This window comes from Aptenodytes forsteri, unplaced genomic scaffold (genome assembly GCF_000699145.1).
Source record: "Aptenodytes forsteri isolate BGI_AS27 unplaced genomic scaffold, ASM69914v1 Scaffold404, whole genome shotgun sequence".
NCBI lineage: Eukaryota > Metazoa > Chordata > Aves > Sphenisciformes > Spheniscidae > Aptenodytes > Aptenodytes forsteri.
In genome coordinates, this window is record NW_008795629.1 from 3464949 (window position 1) to 3488185 (window position 23237).

Genomic DNA, 23237 nt, shown 5'->3' on the forward strand with positions numbered 1-23237 from the left:
CATTTTTAAGAACAGCGCAAAATTCATCAAGAGAGGGCCAGTACAAGCAGGGGGTAGCCTCTCTTGTGACATATTTCTAGCATCCTTGCTTCACCCAACAGTGAAAGAGGCTCTTGAATTAAGTATGTTGAGGAGCCACACAGTGAAATTTTGAACCCAAAAGAAAGAGAGAGAGAGATGGAGGATAGGAAGCATAATTGCAGGTGGAGGTTGGGAGCAAGTAAATACCATTCAACTTGAAAAAATAATTTCACACACTAGCAAACAAAAATGAAATTTATAAGGAGTTTATTGGATTGGTAAAATGTAATAAAAAAGCATTTGTGATACTTCTTCTGCAAAGAAAAAAGGCATCTGGTGATTTTGCATATTTATTTTCCCTTACAAAACATTAGAAAAGCATAACTGATAAAAAGGATAACAACTGAAAGAGCAGAGCAAAGAGGAAAATACATCTCAATATGATTGGATAATGCATAATAAAAATACAGGAAACACATGCTTAAAACAGCTTTCATTCTCTTACTGTAAAAAGTCATTTTACGTGTTGAATAAAAAATATATGCCGGTTGCTCTGAAAATTGCAGTTTAGAAGAGGTAACTAGCTGAGAATAAAATATATATATCTATATGTATTTATAAATATAGAAAACGTGTATATGCTGCATCTGTCCTCAGAACAAACTGGAATAAATGGTTTTCAGTTCATGCACACAAGTTACCAGAGAAAAAACTTCATACATTACCTAGCGGGGCAATCCTGTAAGGTGCTGATTGCATTTCCTGAGTGCCCTCAAAGCCCTGTGGAAGTAGTCAATGAAGGAGACAAGTGGCCTGATGGGTTCAGTGAGAAGGGAGGCTACTCAGCAGCTCACAGGAGGTGCACTCAGCAACTCGCAGGATTTGGGAAAACTCCAATGGCAGCAGGATTGGGCCCCTCACAGACTTGGGTAGTGCTTGTGCTCAGCAAGGGGTAAAACTCTGGTACCCCCAAGCTCTGACAGATAGGAGACCAGTCCTAAAAGCTCAAGTAACGTTACTTCATTAGGATCTGAGGGCATGGAGTGTGCAGCAGAAGGCATCCCTCATACAGGGAAAGCCTCCTTGTGCCCCTTTCTTGCCCAGATACCTAGGCTAGTGATTCACATTTAAAAGGAAGATGCTTCCCATACCACCGAGCGCCTCTGCTGGCACAGGACAGCAAGTGTGGTCAGTCACGCTCCCCTTCCAACTGCAACAAAGGCAACAATGCAAAACCTTCTCTGTCTCAAGGGCTAAACCAACAGCTACCATAAAGCTGAAATACCGCCTCAAACCTGGCCTCCTCATCCACTGTGAATTACTGCACATCCAATAAACATCATCACCGGTGAACCCTAGAGCAGACAGGTCTACAGTTGGCAGGGATAGGCCAAAGCATAGCAGCTACGTAGGACAAATACGTTCCTGGGGGCACTCCCTCCTTGTAGTTTGGAAGACCTAAGCCAATCTCCCGGCCCTCGGGGGGTTCGCCAAGGGGCATTTAGCCAAGAGGAATCCTTCTGGAATGACCCATGTGTGGTTCAGACCTCACAGGTAACGCCAGTGTGAGAGATTAGGCTCTGAAACACAACAAACCTCTGCTGTTTGTTCTGAGCTGGAAAGTGCCGTTACCAAAACTGCAGAATTAGTACTCCTGGTCTCTCATTTGACTAACTGGAGAGAAGGCACTGGAGGTCCAAAACACAAGCCATGGCATGGGAAATTATAGGACCCTTAAGGATGTTGAAGTCTGACCAAGGCAGATCCTATCTAGCAAGATCAGGAGAAAGTCCAAGCATAACTTTGCTCTGCCCATACCTCTACCAATACTCAGTCCTCACTCTCCAGAGGGACAGCAGAGGAGGTCACAGTGGTGCAGTACTGAGCATCAAAACATCAAACCTTTCCTTTTGCTGCATTTCCAAAAAACCTTGCATTTCCTCTCTGACCACAGCAGGGAAAAGTTTCCTAAAACATGATTTTGGGGATTAAAAGTGAGAGCACATCAGCCTTTTTAATACAGTAGCACCAATCAAACACCCAGCCTTTGGTTCACCTTCAAATTTTCTCTTCTAACATTATATAAAAAATGGATAATGGAGATCTTATAAGAGACAATATTAAGCAAATAAAATCTCCAGATATGAATGACTGGAGTTCTGATAAAACAGAGACGTTTGAAGAGATATACCCAAGTACCTCTGCTACTGAACAGTTGCCTACCAGACAATGAGGTGTGCTAAGACAAGCAGTGCTGATGGGATAAAGGCATTGCTTTGCTTATCCCAATGGAGAACATATGCTCAAAATTAACCTCTTGCTTCTGTTGTACATCATTCTCATAGTTCGCATCCCTGCTCGGCACTAGGGCTATTACTTTGCTGCCCATAAAGGAGCACCACAGGTCTCCAAAAAGGCACATAGTGAAGAAAGTGGAATACACTTTTTGTAAAGGCAGCTCAGTTAATAGCCTACTCTTCACCTTGCTGGTTGTTCTGCTTAGATGCTTGTCAGGTGCTCAGCTACTTAGGCATTAGGCACATTAGAAATACTATTTTTTAGGTGGATAAAGCAAAGAACTAGATCAGGCTCAGGGGACAAGGCAGAAAATATCTATTTGCCAAACCGAAATGGGTTTCCAACCCATACAGAGCTGTCAGTAAAGCACTGGCAGATGTAAAAAAGTGCCCCAGTTCTGTATTTTCAATGGGTACCATCTCAACATAGTTGAAACGCAAACCACAACCTCCAGCTGTGTATTTCAGTGCAAACTGCTCTTACCTCATATAGCCCTGAATGAAACATTAGCACAAAGGCAGCCTAATTGGAACAGGATCTTCTCCTCCCTCCCTCAAATCCTAATCATTGCACACAGTCCCATAGCTAACGGCAGAGAGAAAACACCTGTTTCTGGCAAAATACTTCCACTAGGAAGGCAGGATCAAGCCCTAAGATGGACACAGACTCACCATGGGGAGCAGCTCTGACTATGGAGAGGATGAGGTGGACCTTGCTTCGTTAGCAGGCGTTCCTTGCTCTCATGCTGCAGCAGTGTGGCAAGCTGGAGCAAATGTTTGCAGAGGAAGTGCTGGGCTCTGGCTCTAGTTTAGGGAACACTTCAGAAGGTGGCATTTTTCTCCTTGGCCACCACCAAGGAAGACAATAAAAACAACAAGAAACTACACTGAATGGCCATATCCCTTTCATTTTGAAATCTGAGCACTTTCCCAAATGAAGGCATTCCTCCCATCTAGAATTCATATTTGGAAAACCTCCCTGTATCAGAACTGGAAAATACTCTGATTGCATTTTCTGGTGCTAAACTCCAGGTGAGCTTTCCTAGACAGAGCTCCTAACTTTGTTTTAATTCAGTGCCCGAATCAAAATGGCTCCATACCATATAGGGACCAGAGCAAGACTAGGATACAACAAACGACGAGTAGAAATAATGACACCATGAAAAGCATATGGTCCTGACTATCAGAAATGCTGGATAAGCAAAGCTTCTATGGAACAAAATTAGCATGAGAAGTAGGAACAGCCATTAAAAAAAATAACCAGAGCAATTAAGCACTTTATTTTTTGCCACGTTTCTTATTTTCACCTCTCTTCTTACAGATGAAATGGGGCAGGCCAGTTCTTTTTCCTATTCAAGTTGGCTTTGCTCTCTGGGCTATCATACTGCTGGCACAGACCTGTGGAGACAGGACTTCCCGCACTTCAGGGGAATGCTGAAGTGGGGCTATTTTTTAATCATCAGACTATTACTGTTCACCATATACTCTGCTTCCAAAAATAAAACAAGCATCTGAGTCTTTAAACAAGCAGATGGACCCTTTAAAGTTTCATAACAATGTTTTAAACCTGGGGTAGAAGGAAAGGGAACAGGAATACATTTTCCTACTTAGGGGAAATAATGAAGAAACCAACGTTGCTGGATATGAAATGCTGGGTAATAACAAATCAGAGGTCTGTTGCTGAGCCCATTCTGCCAGCCAGCCCCTGTGAGAAAAAGACAGCGAGAAAGGGTTTTTTTGCACTGATGAACTTAAAATGAAAGGAGGGGCAATACATGGGAAGGAAGAGGGTAGACAGGTACATGGCATGGAAATGACTTGCCTGGAGCAACCACACAAGTAGGCAGAAAAATGGCAAATATAACCTGTCTCCTTATTCCCTTAGCCCTGTTCCCAAAACTAGTTTGGGAATGAATTGGGGGAAGGGGAGGCGGGAGCAGCAATTTGAACATGGCAGATGCTCCAGTTTAAACCACATCTTCCCAAAGAGGAACTGAGGGTGGGGGGAGGGAAGATGGCTATTATTAATGTCCTTCCGTATATAGCAAAGCAGACATCCTGCATAATGGCAACACAATACATCAATAATAGCCCAAGAATAGCTTCCTACCGTTTTTTTTCCCCTGACAGTTAGAAACATAAAGACAAAAATCAAGCTGCTGAGATAAATAGCTGAGTCTCCACCCCCACCTCAAATTGCCTTGGCATATTTTAAGAGATAAATGGTTCTATGAGAAATTTAAATAGCTTTCTCTTTTCATTTTTGGCAGCTGCAGGAACTGGGTCAGGTGTAGAAATTATTAATTTCGAAGCCTGAAAAGCCCATGTTTGAAAGTAAGGGTTTTTTTCCTTTAAAGCATCAACTTTCTTAGAAGTAGAGTTAAAAAAAATTAAAAAATAATTGAGGTTTTTTTTAAATAGAAGTCAGACCAAAAATAATTACAGTGCAAGCTGCAGAAAAAGGACAATTTGCATAACAGTTTAATGGACATTAAAAGTATCCATAGTGGATTGTTAATATTTTTTGCATAGAGTATAGTATTTGCACAATGGCTTTCATTCCTCTTGATCAAACAGCACTTGGAGTATGCCTTGAAGAAAAGACTGGGGGGCACCATTCTGTAGTTTTACCCTAACTTTAGTGCACGTTTCCACAGAGATGAGAGATTACTGCCAGAGTGACCAGCACCAAACACTTTCACAAGGAGCCCATTTACTCATTGCAGGTCTCTAGACTGACACCCCAGCGAGCTGATCTGCCTGCAGCTGTGCTCGCTGCTGCTCAGAGCTGGTGAACGTGGTACTGAACCAGGTATAAATCACTGCCTTCCCCCTTCCACTCAAGTTACTCTTGCTTTACATCAATATCAGGATTTGTAGCCCAGCTTCTCTGCATGATGCCAAAAGCCATCTCCTTCCTCATGCCACATGTGGAAGATCTCTTTGCAACCATAAAACCCTGAATCTTACAGAAAGGAAAGGTCAAATCCTGTAGAAACTGCTCCGAGCAAAGAAATGCTGATATATAAACTCCCTCACATGATAGTACACTAGTTAAGACCTATAAAAGGTTCAAATTTCCAGTCCTACAAAGACTCCAAGATCTTGAAAGATACTCAGTTGGCATGCAGCCCACTCCGCTGCACGGCTGGTAAAATCCCCCCTGTTCCCCGTGCTCTGTTCTGTGTTCCAAATCAGGCAGATAACCTGAGAAGGAGGAGGACTCCCTCATTTAGACTTGCTGCACCTCCACAGGGCTCACGGCTTGTGCTCTTCTTTCCTTAGCGACCAATCAAAAATTTAAAAGACACAGATGTAAATAGAACTGCGGTGCCTAGAAAGTCAGGGCACAGATAGGAGCAGAAGACAAGACTGTAATTACAGGCCCTGCTACTTATTACATAGGCCAGTTGTGCTACATGAGCCTTTGATGGAAACTTCCTGTGTAATTAATACAGGAGAAACAGAATACTTTTGCAATCACTTTTCTAGCTTTCACTGTGGGGGTCCAATCCTGCCATCCTGGATTAGCTCTAATCATAGTCAATCTTTCTCTGCATAAACTGAAGGCATCTGTTCTGTAAGACTAAAAAAAGAGGGGAAAAAAAGAGGGGAAAAAGGAAAGGGGAAAAAAAAAGGAAAAAACCCTCATTGCAAACCTACACCATGCAATCAAGAAGGAAAGGAAATTGATCCTGAAAACCCCCAACCAGATCGTAATCTGACAATGTTTTCAAGGCATCTGGCAAAAAGGAAGAAGAAAGAAGAATGCTATGAAATATTTAAAATCCTACTTCTGTCAGGAATACATGAGAGAGGAAAGGTGAGTTTGAAAGGGCTGCAGTATTTGTAAGCCAAAACCTGAAAGCACCACCTTTTGCACAGGAGCATAAGACGCCCTTGGCCCAAGCCAGAGCAGTCCTGAGAACAAGTACCAGGCGCTGATTCAACAGGGACTGGCACAACAAAATCAAGGCTGTGTGTGAGCAGGACCAAAGAAGCTGTCCTGCGCACCATGGTATGTACCATGGGACATCAAGGGCAAGGCAAACGAGAGAGTTAATAATACAGTAAGTAGCTGCGTGTTTGCAGCCCATAACTGACCCTCCTCATCTAAAGCTTCAATCGGATTTTCAACAGCATGGGAAATAGGGCATCCCCAAGGGAGGATTTCTCCTAAAAGCACTTCTCTTACTGCTGAGACTCTTACCAAAGAGGGACATCCAAGGAAGGGGAAACTGCCCTCTGAGATCTGAGATGCACTGAATGGCACTTTGCTTTGCTCCTGCACCCAGGATCTTGCCCTCTCCATTCTCAAATGCCCACTGGTGTGGAGCACCTTTGCAGAAAGATCTCCGCCAGGCCTGACCACTGAGCTAACCCCAACCTGCATCACAAAAAGCAGGCACAGAGAGGCTGGACATGCCCAGCTGTCATAAGGAGGGGAGCAATCAAGCAGACACTCAGGAGTCACGATGCTTAGCTACGCTTTTGCCTTGGTCGCATCCACCTGCCTGCTGTACAGTTCCAGTAGAAACCATAAAAGACTTCAGGACAAGCACTGGGCATACAAATGGGATCAAAATGGTCCTGAAATGCTGAAACAAAAGACACTTTGGAACAAAACTGGCACAGCCACAATCCCCACAACGCTTGCGTAAGATAGCAAGAAAGAATCCCTAGAACGTATTTATCAAAAGCCATTTTATGCAGACTTTTCCTTCTGAATATTTAAAACATGGTGAATATTAAACTTCAGAGATTCTTAATATGTTCCAAAGCCCCACGGACCTTTGAAATGCTAGCTCATCAATATGCAACATCTAATCTTGTCAAAAAAAAAAAGAGGAGAAAAAGAAAAGCTATTCATCCTCTGCACATAGAGGTTAGAGCGAGAATCCCAAGGAAAAAAAAAAAGAAAAATCTTCCAGCATCTTATGCAATAGGTTGAATTTACTCTGGTTGAGAAAGTTTCACTTTCTGCAAGAGAAAAAGTGCCTGTACGTGCATTGCTGCTGGAAGCTGCTTCTGAAGTGTGAGGCTGAAACTGTAGCTGGATTACAGTAAGTAGTTCATTAAAAAAACCAAGGCTTGTGGCTTTGCATCCTGTTCCAGCCCAATGTAGTCTCAGGATCCCCTCTCCAAAGGCCAGCAGACAGTGCGCCACCTAAAAATCCATTCTAGTCCAAAATGCTGTGGTTGAAATGGCTTTGCTTGTTTATAAAGTTTAGTGTTTCGTATCGCTTGCATCTGACCTTCAGCAGAAAGAAAAGCTCAGTTAAATTGTGCAAATATGTACCAAATGGGAGCAAGGGAAGGCAGCCAAAAATGCTGCATGAGCTTTTGCAGGGCTGCAGCCTTTTAGGAGCACCAGCGAGATGAACTGGATGAGAGGCCAAATTGATTTAGGCTCCAGGCAAGAGCTTAAAACACCATGACATCCAAATTCACAAAGAAAATGTTCTGTTACTGCAACCCCAAATTTCCTGCACATGAAAACACTGTTTTCTTTCATCTTTAGGAGATGCTCATTCTGTAATCCGACATTTAAAAATGAACAAACAAACAGGAGTCAGCTGACAAAGGGTTCTTGCTGGTGAATGGAAGTAGGTCACTGAGTATTTTGCCTTTACAGTCTGGCTTAATATTAGTGTTGTACACAAAACAGTAACAAAACTGCACTGGGGACAGGGAAAGACTAATTTTGTCTTTTCTATGAAAATTAGCATTAACATTCTGCATTAATGTGCAATGCCTCCCCAGTACCCCATATCTGGTTAATTAAAAAAAACAAAAACAAAACACAAAGCAAACCACACACTAAATTAAACAACAACAAAAAACCCTTACTGGTCAGCCTGCATTTAAAGACATCTAAGTATGAGTAATCGGGCAGAGAAGAATTTTCCTGAAGGAACATAAAAGAAAATGAAAGCTCTACATACAAGACCAAATAAAATCTTCTGTCTCTCAGGAATGCAAATTCTGGCTGCCCTTTTACACAAACATATTAAAGGAATAAAACTGGAGGAAAAAATAAAAAAGGAAAAACTAATAAATTCATTTTTGGAGAGAAAATATTTAAAAACAAACAAACTATCCTTCAAACAAATTTCTTCATGATAAATCCCTGCAATCATGTGGTTCTAAATTACATGGTTAAATATGACTGAAAAAGTAAGGCACAATTTCATAATCATTTTAAAAGCAATAATTATAATCATTTCCTTTGATATCCATGTGGCAGGCCACTGATACTATGCATGCACAAAACTACTTGATTAAAGATCTGGAAGTTTTTCCAACTACTAGCTAAGACTGACAATGCCTCTGTGAAGTAAGTAACATACCATCTTCACTACAAAGATGAGTGCACGTTGAGCAAATGGAAAAAGCGGGTAAGAGAGCTGCTTGCGGACAAAGGCAGGCAGAGGCAAAAAATAGAGACACCCCAAGTGTCACGTTCCCAGTGAGGGACTCTAACCCCTGGAAATGTAAAGGTAATGCTGCCACCTGGGGCTTCCGTTTCCTTCTTCATTTTCTAAAAGGTCTAGGTATGATGAGAAATGTGGACAAACACCAAAATTAAAAAAGTTTGAACTGCGTGCTCTCGATACCAGTGATCAATCCCATTGCTTCCACATGCAACGTGAAGCCAAAGAGACCGGGAACACATAGCCAGGAATAAAGCCCAGTGGGGTGTAAGTAGCAATGCTCAATATTGCAACCTGTATTTCTACTTAGTTGTAGCCCCACAACCACCTTACGCGTGCGGGTGAGTACATATGCCAGAAAGGTCTGCAAATGTTTGAGCTTAGTTTTTTTCAGATCACAGCAGAGAATTACCAAGCTGAAATGAGAGCTGTTCCCCAACGTCCACAAGGAAACCTGCCGAGGTTAAGGTTTTTTCCTTAGATTTTTAGGTGCTGGGTGAATGTTATAATTTCAACAGTTTAAAGTCGATTCTCACTCATGCTCCAAATGCCAGTCGGGCAATTGACTGTTGCAGATTCAAACTTGAAATGCTGAGGAAGCCAGGTAGTATTTCTAGAAATGTTTAAGGAGAAATGCCATTCCCAAGGCCAGAAGGGTTACGTGGAGATGAAGTTTGATCAGTATCTCTTGATCTTCACGGCAGTTGCCATAACGTGCTTACATTCTTCAGTAATTTCAGGGGGTGGGGGGGGTGTGGGAAAGAAGAAAATTGCAATTGCCACAGTAGAAGACCCTGGCATTCTCCATAGCCAGCCACTCCATGGCTTTAACATGGGAAAGAAAAATGAACCCAACAGAAGTAACACTGTTGTTTTAAGAAGAGTCACATTATCTAGATTTTCTGGAAACAGTGACTTCAAAGTTAGCAAAACTAGTTAAAAGTAGGGAAAAAATATTTTGTGAAAAGTTAAAAAGCTTTTTTTATTTCACCAGGTCCAATATTGAACCATTTCCCAAGAACACATGTGTTTGTTTTTAAATAGAATTTTTATCCAAGGAACTTTTCAAAATCGTCAAAGAAACTAATTTACCAGCAGAAGAAACCCAAGACCTACAAAAAACTGAGAAAGACAACATGGGTTTTTGAAAAATGAAAATATTTGTTAACAATTCTGAAATTTATTTAGATAAAAATTCAATATGGTTTTAATTATAATAGCAAGAAAAGAAACTGTTGTGGATAACATTGCAAAAAGTGAGAATTTCTCATTAAAAAAATGGCCCTTCTGACATCACATAATTTAGTGTGAAAATTGTGACCAGCTCTAACTGGAAATAGTGTTCTCACAGCTCTCCCAGTTTATATTTTACTAACCTCTAGATAGTACTAAGTAGTTCCTGCTATCAGTTGGCAACAAACCCTCAATTACCACCACTAGTGTTTTCTCGTGGGAGTTTCACTACAGTGAGATTCTTCAGCACGTCTCTCTCTGCTAGCCCTGACTTAAAGTATCGAAGTCTATATAAGGTGTAGTCAACCCAGCTCAGTGAATAAATAGTAAATCAACATGATGAACCAGCTGCAGGAACTAGATGTCAATAGAAAACAGTTATAAACTCAAATCCTTTCTGAGCCATTCAGCTGAAGCACCAGGTGCCTAACATTTATCTCTGATGCTGAAGGAGGGCGAAGACACAGGATTTCCCCCAAGGCCCTTCTCGTGGGTCCTGTTATCCCTTGTCTGCTGAACTTTCTCAAAATCAAAAGGAACCAGCATTTATCAAACCTAAGCTAGGCTTGGCTGACCATGGCGAGACAGCAGCCGTAACAGGTCCAAAGAGATTTCAGTGTGACTTGTTCCATGTTCTCTTCAACAACCACCATTTCTCTAAAAGACACTTTTTCCTCATTCTTCTCAGGCACATTTTGCTGATAGGCAGAAAGTCAACTTAAGGCCTGTGTCTCATGAAGGTCTCGCTCCTGCCATCAGGATGAACCCTATTATGTAGAGTTCATTATGATAAACACTTTGGTACTCCTACACCTCTATGATTAAGTCATTACCCAAGTGTGTTGCAGCCATGATAAAAACCTAAGAATTAAAATATTAAAAAAAACAAAAACAAAGGTGCATTATCTGATAGGCTAGGGCAATGGTGTTGCTTTCTGTTTCTAAAAGCAACATTCAGGCGATGATTAAAAGAAGTGACAATAAAACCATCACATTCACAAAATACTAGTGTTAGCCTTGGGGATATGCTTAAGGATTGGGCTGTAACCAAGGCAACCCAATCTTCTGGAGAAAGTTTAAGTAGACAGTTTTAAAGCCGTGGTTCAAAGATACAGTAAATCTGGCTGTAGGGCTACTTGTGACATATGGAAAGTGCCACAGCCACCCGACACAAAGCACTGATCTTGTAATAACTCATCCTCCTGTTGTCCAAATGTTACGTTGGATCAGCCACCGGGTGCCCTCCTGCAGTTGGCGTAAGGGTGACACAGGAGCCATTTCATGTGTTCTGGGTAATTTGACAGAAATTTGACTGTGCCCACATCCTACCAAAATCTGTATGACTGGGTGATACAGAATCAGTCTGGTATTAATGACGGTAGACCCATGGCTTATGTCGCTTATGTCACACCATGCAATGGCTTTAAAGCCCGTCCTTAAACAAACCCCATGGGCTTAAATATTTTGCTAAATTAGAACCTGATCCTGGACCCTCCTGGGCCCCATCTGGCCATACAAATCATGGGATCAGGCCCTACTTGCCAATAAACACTACACAAAGCCAAAGCAGCATAAGCAAAAACTCTGCAGACTTGAACAGAAATGTCTGTGTGATCTTCCCAATTCTTTCTGAAAGGAACAGTTTTGACATTACCACAGCCACAGATGACGTGAATTTTTATCATGGCTAGGAAGTGCACCTTAAGAAAAGCTAGGTCTCTTTGGCAAAAAGACTCCTTCTTTGGAACAGATAAAGCAGGATATATTATAAATATATGATAAATATTGTGATGAAGCAATATCCCAGTGGTTCTTAACTGCAGTGCAATTGAGATAAGTCCACCAGCATTTCCTAATTAAATCCTGAAGCATCAGAGGGGAGATTTCCATACACATGCGGTTGATGAGAGCCTCTGTGATGTATATACATCTATGCAATATCTTCCGAATATATTTATAGCAATTTTAGAAGCCAAAACCACACACATCAGAGAAAATAAAGAAGAGTGTTTTGGACGCTCGCTCCTTCCAACAGGCAGATGGCTTTGGTGTTTCAGGGGTGAAAACAAAAGCATGATAGTACCTTTGCCCAGATATGTCAGGTCTAGAAATTAGCCACAGTACCTCAAATATCAACACTGCTCAATCTTTGTCAACATCTTCCATCCATGGAGTACTTAATACTTGAAAAGTTTGGCTCTCACCTCCCTGCACGCCAGCCCAACTCACCACAGCACCCTAATAACACAAAGGATTCAGATCTAGATCTCCTGGCTGGCCCTTAGCTTTGAAGTGGGCTGGAATCCCAAACCTACATACCAGCAAACTTTTCTGGAAAGAGAAGACAGAACTCCAAAAATCAGTAGTTTGGGCCAATCTGTGATTAGTTTAATTCCCATAACATCCCTGGGAAGTTGGAAAGAAGCCCTCTCGTGCAGAAGGCAGAAGACGAGAAGCCATATGACTTGCTCCAAGTCCAGCCTATGGCAGGGCCATAAAAAGCCCAAAAGCTCTGGACTTCAGTCCTCCTTAGTCTAGGCCACATTCTGCAGGAAGGCACAATAGCTTGTTTCCATCAATTACCCCAGTGTTACTCAGGAGAGTCTCATCAGCCACTTGATTTAACACTAACAAGAATAAGGAAGATCAGAGCTATGTTTGCTGCCTGATGAATGGCTTATTCTGCATCTGAGTGCATCGTGTCCTTCCTTGTGCTTGCAGAGATGTAAAATCCTCCACAAGGATACAATGGTGTTAGCAATACCAGCTCTGACCTCCCGTGTTTTTGTAGGGTTAGTTAAAACTGGATTTGCTCAATAGTTATGAGGTTTTTTTGACCGGTGGTGGTGCAGACTGCACGTAAAGAAGCGAGCTCAGAAGTACCTTACGTGCCACAGTTCAGGGAGCAGGAACCCAGATGGAACCTGGCAGGACTCACGGTGCAAAAAAATCTGTTTACGTCTGAGGCAGTAAAATTCTTGAAGGCCGCGGTAGAATTCTAGTATAAAAAGGCAAACTGCTTCAGCACAGCCACTATGGTGGAGAACGATTTCTTTTGCTTAATGATGCCACCCTTCTGCACAGAAGGATTCATTCTGAGCTGTGAATTTTGGGAATCTTCCCTGACACCAGTGCAGTTTGCCAACATATAAACTGTGTAAGGAACCGGGGTTTCAGACTGGTATTTCTGTATTTGAATTTACTGTATACAGCTAAAGCTATTAAATTTCACTGTGCTCTTCCATAAAGGTTAGTGCTAAACTGAAAGGAAATGCACCATTTGCAGGAGCTGCAGTGAGTATCTCAATTTTTCGTCTTTGTTTCCTATCGATCTAGCTCATCTAACTTTTCTTTTTAGCATTAGTGGGTATAATTATATCAGGCTTCTGTTATAGAGAATAAAGATGAAAGCACCACATCTATTGTTTTTCAGTGGGTGCATGAAAAAAATTCTTATAACTTACTCTTGAAAAGTGCCAGTTTGTCACTTACACGGTCAATCAGCCTGCAACTGTTTCAGTTCTGCTTCTTAATTTGTTAAGTGCAAAGAAAGGTATTTTCTTTGATTACATCTGCAAATAAGATATTAATGTCAATTCAGTGATATGAAAATTACTCCCTCACTATGTAATTTGCACCTTAGTTATTATGGGTTTCATGAACAAGAATATTATAGCTGCTCAGAATGCTGTGGATTTCTAATTTTTTTTTTTAATTAACCAAACTAAAAAAAACCCCCACCAACGTGAGAAAAAAAAAAGATCATCTGTGCCCAGCTTTTATTTACCTTGGCATAGGTATTAATTCTGGACAGAAGATGAAAATGCTGCTGCTGGCCCAGCACTCTTCAGCAACAACATTTCACCAAAAAGAAGTTATAAGTGGCTGGGATGAAAATGAAAAAGGAAAAAAAAATGCTTACTTTTTTGGAATGGCATAGAGAAGGGTTTAATACCTTCTTTAGCCTTCTTAAAATAAAAACTGAACAACAGCATGTATTTAGGAGGATCCTTTTTGCTGTTGTTGAAATAAAATCCTTAATTTTTTTAATGAGAACTCCAGATCATGCATGTTAACACCAGAGAAATGTTTATCCCAAGACTTGATTCAATCCCTGTTACAGTTGAAGGAAAATCCTCCTATTGCAATAAACAGGAGATGGAACAAGACTCTATTGCTTAAATGTCTACCCAGAAACCAACACTGCCAGTGGTCCCACTAGATTGGGGTGAGAGAGTGGCATAAGATTTTTTTGAGCATTGCTTTGCACTGCAGTTCTATGTAGTCTTTTTTTTTTTTTTTTTAACCACTGGGATTTTAAAAATGTGTTTCCAGCCCCACATCCTTAAAAGACCTTTTCAATGGACATGATTGGCTTATACCTCTGGTAAATCAAAAGCACATTGTGTGTGTGTGTGTGTGTAGTGTGTGTGTGAGTAGTGTATAGTGTGTGCAAGCTCACGTCTTTCTGTGATTGCTCATACATTGTGAATTGGAAGCATCACTACTGAATAAGTTTATGCAATAGCAAAATACAATTTCATAAGAAAAAGAAGAAACCCTATTGAACTGGAAGGGAATGGAGACAAGTAAGGGCCTAAGAAAAAAGATACAGATAACAAATCTGTGTCCCAAGGATACAAGGTCACACCTACACTCTTAGGTGCAGTACAGTTGAAGTTGCATTGTTTGTGTTATGAGAGGAGTGCTGGGTCTGCTCTCAACACCTTCTAGGGCAGTGGAACTACTTCTGCTGGTGATCCAGATCCTATTAAAGTCAAAGGGAAGCTCCCCATGACTTCAATGAGAGCTGGTCAGGTTCTCAAAATAACATGGGAGAAAACTAGCTCAGCCATCTTTCACCTTCTACCTTCATGTACTTCTTAAGAGACAGGAATCAAACACAGAAATATAGTTAGGACCATGTTCAGACCTCCTTCTACAGGCAGATAACTTAGGTGCTGTGACCAGTTATCTCCATCAGCTGCAGAGACAGCAGGTGGTCTGACTCACTCACCACCCTCTTGAAAAGTCATATCTAAATCAGGTGCCTGTCACAGGCAGTCTGAACATGGCCTCTCGAACTGCCCTCTTGCTCCAAGGCCTTCCAGTTTTACTTTTTTTTAAAAACAGAGATTCAGACCCTAGGCTGGAAAGAAATCATGCAAAGCTTGTGCAATATCCCCCAATGGGCATCCTGGGGAGGGTCACAGTTGATACTCAGAGATCAGTGCTGGCCTTGGCAGTCAGAGCCTGGATCCGAGCAGAGTTGCAGGTCTTGCAAAGGATGTGCCCATCCAGAGGGTAACAGCCCTGATTGTCCCCTTCAGACAGGAGGCCGCCACAGTCCTAGGAAATAAGCAGACAGCAAGAGCAAAGTAAATAAGAGAAGAACAAGATTAACCGAAGAATCTATTAGTCAAAGAAATTCTCTCCTCACTCTCCACCTTGTAACAGGATCCAGCCTGAGTCAGCGTAAAGCATGAAGCTGAGGTACGTGATATCTTTCATGATTAAGCCATTTCCTGATAAGAGACAATGCTGCAGAGAAGATGGGTTCCCAAGCTCTCTGCTGAATTTAATCCAATTGAAAATAAAAGGAGATTATTCCCTTCACATTTCTGAGGAAGGAAAGGTCTTTAGCATTGGAGAAAACATCAAACTTAAGTACATATTTATTAATGCAGAAAAGGATAGAAAAGAAGCATCACTGGGAAGGAAGTTTGGTACCAATATCTGACTACAGGTAATCTCCTTTGGAAGAGTTAATGCCACAAAGCTATAGCATCCATTCTAGGGGTGACAGCTAAGCAAACTCCCTGCCTGTCTCCCCTTACCAGAACTGTCACCCGTGTTTGTACTGCAATTGGCCCAAAAGGTTGTGGCTGAAAGGAGGATGTCACTGAGACAGGCACATGGAAACCCCACTAAAAGGGCCCAAAACCTGCTCCGGAGACCTCAGCCTCTGAGTACATAGGGCTAAGTATAGCTGCTAGGGAAGCTGGGAATTATCCCTCAATGTGTGATCAGGCAATCACTTGGCCAAAGACTGCTGAAGGAGCTGCGGTGAGGGGGTTACGGCTTGCTTACAGGCCGTACCCTGGAAGCCAAGGTCAGATTGAGAAGTGAACCAGATGCCTCACGTTTCAGCCTAGACCTTTAAGCCTTAGTCCATCCTTCTTTCTGGTTAAAGTTATTAAAACCTGCAACTGTGATAAGAAATACATTTGGTCTCATTTTCTTACCCTGCCATCTGGCTGATGTATTATCCAACAAGTAACACTTGCACTGAAGAATTCTTGAAGGTTCCCTAACACAGCTGTTCCCACATGTTAATTGCTTTAAGGTGATTTTTCTTCTCTGTCTTCAGATTCTTACCATCAAAATTATATGAAGTGCATAATGAAACTGAACAGGAAAGTAGCAAAAAAAGCATTGCACAAAACAAGAATGATCATGTTTATGTGTCCATTAAAATTCTTCAACCCAGAGCCATATGTTGAGTTTCCTGTACAATCTTGCTCAAATTCTAACATGCATTAGCTTTCATTTTAAGAACATAAACATGAGCAACGTTTGTGTCCAAGCTATAATTTATGATGTTCTCAAATATTAAGCTCTAATTACCTGAGTCACATTCTCTTGCTCTCCTAATGAACCTGTTATAAACAAGGGACCTGATTTTCTTCTCATTTGCGCTGATATAAATGAGGAAAAATTCCTTGCATGCTGAAGGCAATGAAGTAATTTGATTGTAGAGCCAGTGTTACAATAGGGTATGCCTGTCATGTGTAGAACATGAGGCGGTGATGAAATTAAGCCAACCTTTGCTTTCTGTCCTTCACGTGATTAGAATACTAACCTCACACCGGTAGCACTGGACATGGAAGTCACGATCCAAGGCGACAATGCGTACAGTCTCCTCTTGTCCTGGGGCCGGCATGATGGGCTCCTTACACACTGAACATCTTGGTGCAAATTTCCTGAAGAAAGAAGAGATGGTTGCAGTCATCCTCAAACTCAGAGTGAAAGTTTTTGTTAACTGCACCAGCAAGCCAGAAATGTGTGCATTTGTACAAACACACACACACGTATGTACACATGTCACGGTTTGCAGCTTTGCACAGCTGCCTCCTTGGAAAGAAGACAGGAGGGAGCACTTTAGTCCTACAATGCAACTTCAGGTTTGCAGGATATTAAAGAGCATTTTGCAGACTATTAGGAGAGGACTTCAAGAATATCTGACAGGCAGCAAAGCATATTCTACTTGCCCTAATTAACAACTAAAGTGCCTGTTGAATGACCTACGATCGTGACACCTATGCACTGCCGCAACCATCAGGCTCAACTCCCAACCTAACTCTAAGAAAGTTCATACAATTCCTAAGGTTAGAAAGATGATCAGAATCTGCTTCAAAAGCACCTCTTGGAAAAAAATCAAAATATTAAAAATTGGAGCTTGGAACAAATAGGTAAAAAGTCTTAATAGAGATGGTAAAAAGATTTGCCTTACACTACACTAATTTGTTGAGGTTTATCCCATCCATTTTAAACTTCTGAGCCTTCTTACCAACTTACGCACACAGGAGCACGCTCCTGGCTGTGCTCACTCTCAAACAAGAAGCATCAGGGCAATTCTCACTAGCTGCGTTTTCTAGCTAAAACCAACTCTCAGTTATCCATTAGTGGGTTGCCCAGGCTCAAAAGGGAACAGGTCTGGGTGCAGAGACACCAACACTCCCTCTTCCACAGTCAGCCTGAGTCAGAGTTGTATGGTGACAATCACTCACTGTGTGAAGGGACTGGCTTGAATCAGCTGGCTTAGCTCAGAGATCAAGAGGAGCACAGACCTTTCTTTTTCCCCTTATATTGCCCGCTGTATGCCCTTCTCGCTAATTCACATATCTTCTGTATTAGCTCTGGTTTTGCTCCCCCCACTTGCCCATGAGAAGCAGCTATCTCTGCTCCCAGGCAGGCGGATATGCTTGTGAACATTTAGTCTGTGGTGAATCTTTATTTGCTGTTTTGGTTCAAAACCTATGGGTACCAATTCCCTGGCTGCAAATTCTGCTCACAAAAAAAGAAATTTGTACCTACAGAATCTGCTGCCATGTAACGAGAGCCGGGGTCACAGGCTACGGAGTGACAGAGGGCAATGCTTATGGCAAACATCAGAACACGAGGAGATCAAAGGCCCTTCTCTTCTGAAATGTCTAGGAAAGATTGACTCTGCCACCCAGGCTGTCACATGAACTACCTCAGAATTAACTAGCTCAGAAAAGAAAAAAAATTCTATCTGTACTAGGAATAAAGAAAAATATTAATTTCACTGGCAGCAGATGAAAGATGTCTGTGTAGCTGTGATCTAACAAAAAAAAAAAATGAATTAAACAGTGGCTATAGTGAGCGCTCTGAAAAATAACTTAAATGGATCATGATATGACCGGAGCAGTAATCGCAGTTAATTATATGCTGCTTCATGCAGGCGCTTCCTTGTGCCATTTAGCTCAAATGTGGTGCTTAAAAATACTTCAATGTTTCTCTGTCCAGGCCACTGTGGGTAATTCATTATGAGCCAAATATTAACTCCCAGGACCCAGAGATGACTCCTGCAGATTTCAGGGGATGTGGATATGCTACTGTGGGGCCCAAGCTCATGGGGTAGCTAAGCGACACTGTGAGCATCAGGTACAGTTTTGTTATCAGGAGGATGTACAAGATGTAGAGCACTCGACCCCCAGACCAGGAGGACATGTCATCCCTGATCAATTAAAACTGGGCTAGCTGAAGTGCTGCTAAACGTGTGGTTGGCTGAAGACATTCTGAGTGTCACATTAGGTCTTGTGCTATTCCCGTCAACTTCCCCTCAATCTTTCACTCAACGATTTTGTGTCCTCCCCTTGGATTGACAGCCTCCCACTTCCCACTCTCAGAGCCCTGAGGTCCACATCCAGTCACTGCCAAAAGACTTCAACATGGGACATCAGCTCTTGCTCCCAACCTTCCACCTGAAGGCTTGTGAGCCCTTGGCCTGTGGGGCTTGGGGAAGGAGCAGACTCCAAATCATAAGTGGGTGTGAGGGAAACCCTTCAGGAGCCTGAGTGGTGTGTAAGCCTTCTTTGGGCCTGTGCTCAGGACCAAATTTTACCTTACACACACAACTGCTGGCACAGAAAAACAAGGCAACAGAGCAGCTGCCAATTAACCCAGCCTATCTGAGCTACAGGGAACATCCTCATATTGGATTTTAATGTTCTAGTTGATCATGGCTGCTTCCTTTTCTGTCAAGTCAACCCGCTTCTTTGAGCTTTCAGGCCCACACACTGATGTCATGTCTACCCCCTTAGAAATTAAGAGATAAATGGTTGAGATGTAAACTCACATTTGTCAGTATTGATTTCCTCTTTAATTGAGAGGTGTAATGCGTCTGTCTTTTCCATACAGGGGAAACATTTGTGCTCTGATTATATCTACCTGTCTTCCCTAGATTAGTTGTGATAATGGGGGTGGTAGCGTGGCAGTGACAGAAACTACTTGCAACTATACCTTTCAACTTACTTTAAATAGCAGTTTCACTATAAATTATTACAAGGGCTGTATTTTTAGCAGCTTTAAAAAGCTGATTAGCAACTAGAAACAAGAGGAGCTGTGAACATCCTGTGGCCACCTAGATCCCTCTAGCCAGTAGGCAAACACCTGCAGAGTGCTACAGTACAGGACCTCTCTTAATTGCTTGGTGGAAGAAGGGGGGAGATGCTGATGTGGAAGCACAGGTACAGGCAGTGAGGAGAAACATGCACATGCTGAGTGCAGGGGAAGGCGGGAGGAATGCAGAGCATTTAAAATGGAGGAACACAGAGGTTATCCATAAATTCAGATCTAAGCAAAACCGAGATCAAGCAGCACTGGCCCCTAACCAATTTATCTTGTATACCTTGGTGTGCCTGCTTGGAGCAAAGCTCTGCCTACTATTTAAGAGCCCTGGGAGGAAGTGGCAGAAGGTTCAGATCTTTTTGGACACTCAATAAAAAAGAAGGATTTTTAGGGACAAAAGAGAAAGACAATAAGCAAAGCCACTGAATGCAGCTTGGGCCATACTTATGGAAATCCTCGATGCAGTGGATGTTCCCACCGGCATCCACGGTGAAGGGGATCCCATCCAGGCTGCGATGGCACATCACGCAGGTGAAGCAGTGGGGATGGTAGGCCTTCCCGGTGGCTCGGAGGATCCTTTCCATGATGGGCTTTGCGCAAACGCTGCATTGCTCCAGCGTGTTCTGCAAACAAAACATACACAACAGATGTGAGCACCCTCTCAGCAGGACATTTACAAAGGTCAGTTGGGTTGGAGGCTGCTGCTGGTCTACTTGGAAGCATTAGGTACTTTCTTTTCATTTCTTCTAGATAAGCACAGTACAGCCAACAAAGAGTATGATAACAGCACAGGGCCTGGGTCAAGTCTTTCGTATAGTGTGAGAACACAAACCAGAGGCTTCTCTCAGCAGCTGTGATAAATGATCAGAGATGACCCATCAGGTGGGTGTACGTGAGACACTGCAGCTTCTGTAGCCAAGAGCACACGAAGGAGTTATGCAGCAGCCTGCACTCCTGGGTTTTTGCCTCCGGACTGCCCAGTCTGAATGACCTTTTGCAGCTGAGTTGATTAGAGACAACCTCCACAATGTGCAGTGCAAAGCTGAAGCTCAAACTCCTGGGGCTACACAGAGACCCCCTAACTGCTCTGCCAATACAGCTCCCATAAAGGATCTTTATCTGCCTTGTAAGAAAATCTTGATCTTCCTCTCCCACCACGGAGACTACTGTTGAGTCTGGGGAGAGAACAAAGCAGCGTCTGCAATGAAAGCATCACAAGGACAGGAGTTCAGGATAACTTAAAACTGTTCATTTATCTCTGGCCCACGATGTTTGAGATAGTAACTGTGAAATGCCAGCTCTAAGGCCATGATCCTTGCCACACAGGTTTTACATACTGGCCTGCTCCTGAAGCACTGGAGCCAAAAAACCCGCACCTTTCAAGTGGGGTCTGCTGAATGATTCATCTCATTTAACCCTCACTCACCCTTGCAGTTAGTTATAGAAACACCAAGATAATTTTGTTTCAGTTGGTTGTCTGTGAGCCACACCAGCCCTTCTGACACCAACTGTGCAACTTACCCTTTCAAACCAAGCACCTTAAAGACACATGCCATGAATGGACATGTGTTGCATCTATGCAACCCACCAGATGCAAACAATAAATCTGTGGCAATGATTTGGGTCATTTCACTGGACTTTAGGAAAGCAAACTTCACCTACTACTCTTGCTTGATGCCTCTGGAGTTATCAAATGATGTTACCAACCAGTGTTTGAATCTTGGATGAGGTAGAAAGTCTATGATTACAATATTGATTGTGATTAAGATAGACAGAAATAAAGAGGGGGAAAAAAGGAAAGGAAAAAATCTAATGGGACAGAAATATAAAAAGCTGCTGGAAGACAGATCGTGTTGACAAACACAGGAAGGCTAAAGTTATTCTGCTTCCTCATGCAACAAAATTCCCAGGGAAAGTAGTGCTTTGACTGACCGCATTGTTACTGCTTCTTTGAGCCAATATTCTCAGTGGCAAGATCCAGCCCTTACATGTGCAGCCAAAATGTACTGTCAGGAGATGAATCACCCAGGAGCTCAGAGAGGTTACTTCTACAGTCACATATTTGCTATCGGACATTATCTCTAGGCTGCAAATCACTGCTAAGATACAAACATAGAAATACACAGGTTCACATCAGAAGATCAAAAGGATTGTTTTTGGAAAGATTGATATGACAAGTCCTGAATTTCAACCCATATGAGAACTGCCTCACACATTTGTAAAGAGAGCACAGCCAAACTAGCATTGGTTTCAGACTGGATTTTGCTTTGTGCCTTGTAATAATGGACAGGAAAGAATTATTGCTGGCCTTTCTGTCTGGTTACTGTCACCATCATCATCATTATAACAGTTGCTGGCATGCCAGAAAAAGCAAGGTCAATAATTTTCTCTTTGGAGAAATAACCTGGCAAATTTGCCATTTTGCTTTGCATAAGCAGATCACATCATCTCAGTCTGTAGCCATGCTGTTCTCTGTATTGCCAAGGAAGGAATGCAGCATACCTGCAGATACCGACAGAAGATTGTGCCACTCATAAGGCATTTTCTATGACAACTTCTGTATATGCACAGGTATGGAGCGTTTGCTTCACCAAGTCACTGCTTGCTTCGTTTCCAACAGTTGCCAACAACAGGGGCCAAGGTATGAGAATGGGGCAAGCAAAACACAGCAATTCCTTAGGATGTGCTCCCAGCCTCCAGCGATTTCTGGCTTAGGGACTTCCTGAGCCAGAGCTCGACTTCTCTGTACTTAGCCTCAAGTGGATGTTTCTCCCATGAACTTTCCTGATCGCTTTTTGAATTCTGATAAACATTGAGCACCCACAACATGGCTGGGAGTTTCACGGCTTACCTGCACATTGGGGGCTGATCTGCTAAGCAGTTCCCCTGGTCTGCTACCACAGCCTACGTAACCTCTCTAGACAGCAACACTGAGCACAGCCTGTCTAGTACTGTGAACAGAGCAGAAACCTGCAGCTGCAATCCACCCTGCAAAGGGATTTAACACCAAACAGCGTGGCCTGGAAATGCTCTCACTACAGATCTGATACACCTCCTACTCACACGTTTCAGACACACAGAGTTTAAGACCGCAAGGGATCATTACAATCATCTTGTCTGACATCTCACGTTAATGCTGACTTTGGTGGGAGTTTTGCAGTGACCAGTACAGCAGGTAATCACGCTTCTGGATTATGCCTTCAGAAAACACACGTCTTCTGCTCCCAAATCTCAGCTCAGTTACACTGTCTGACATTCTCGCAGCTAAGACGAGCGTTTTAAAATTAACCAACTCCTGATTAAGCCTTCTATACAACCTGAAAATCAGACCTGAGGAATTTATTCTTTTCATCCTTCCAAGTCTGTACCAGTGAGGAAAAACAAAGTCATTAGTTGCAGACTCCAGCTCACTCCCTGTCTGGGAGTATATTTGCTTAAGCCTCTTTACTTGCTAGAACCCTGGCTCAGACCCTTCTCTTCAAGGTGTTACCAGAAGATGCCAAAGGGAAAGCTTCCTTGATTCACACCCATTTGACATCAGGTTGCTGTAAGGCAGGATTTGGCCTGTGGAGCTAACAGGGTTTTCTTTGATTCTCTA

The 23237-nt window shown here is 42.5% G+C and overlaps 1 protein-coding gene across 1 annotated transcript in view; it reads right to left on the reverse strand.

Moving 5' to 3' along the window:
* Positions 1–272: 272 nt before the first annotated feature.
* LPP (LIM domain containing preferred translocation partner in lipoma) overlaps positions 273–23237 on the reverse strand; it is a 350330-nt gene continuing 327365 nt past the window's right edge. Inside the window, exons 14-16 of the mRNA XM_019472866.1 lie at positions 20084–20262; positions 16848–16968; positions 273–15334 (exon numbers count right to left, since the gene is read on the reverse strand). Of these exons, the coding sequence (XP_019328411.1) occupies positions 15206–15334; positions 16848–16968; positions 20084–20262 (429 nt within the window). The 3' untranslated portion in view covers positions 273–15205. The remainder of the gene's footprint in view (positions 15335–16847; positions 16969–20083; positions 20263–23237) is intronic.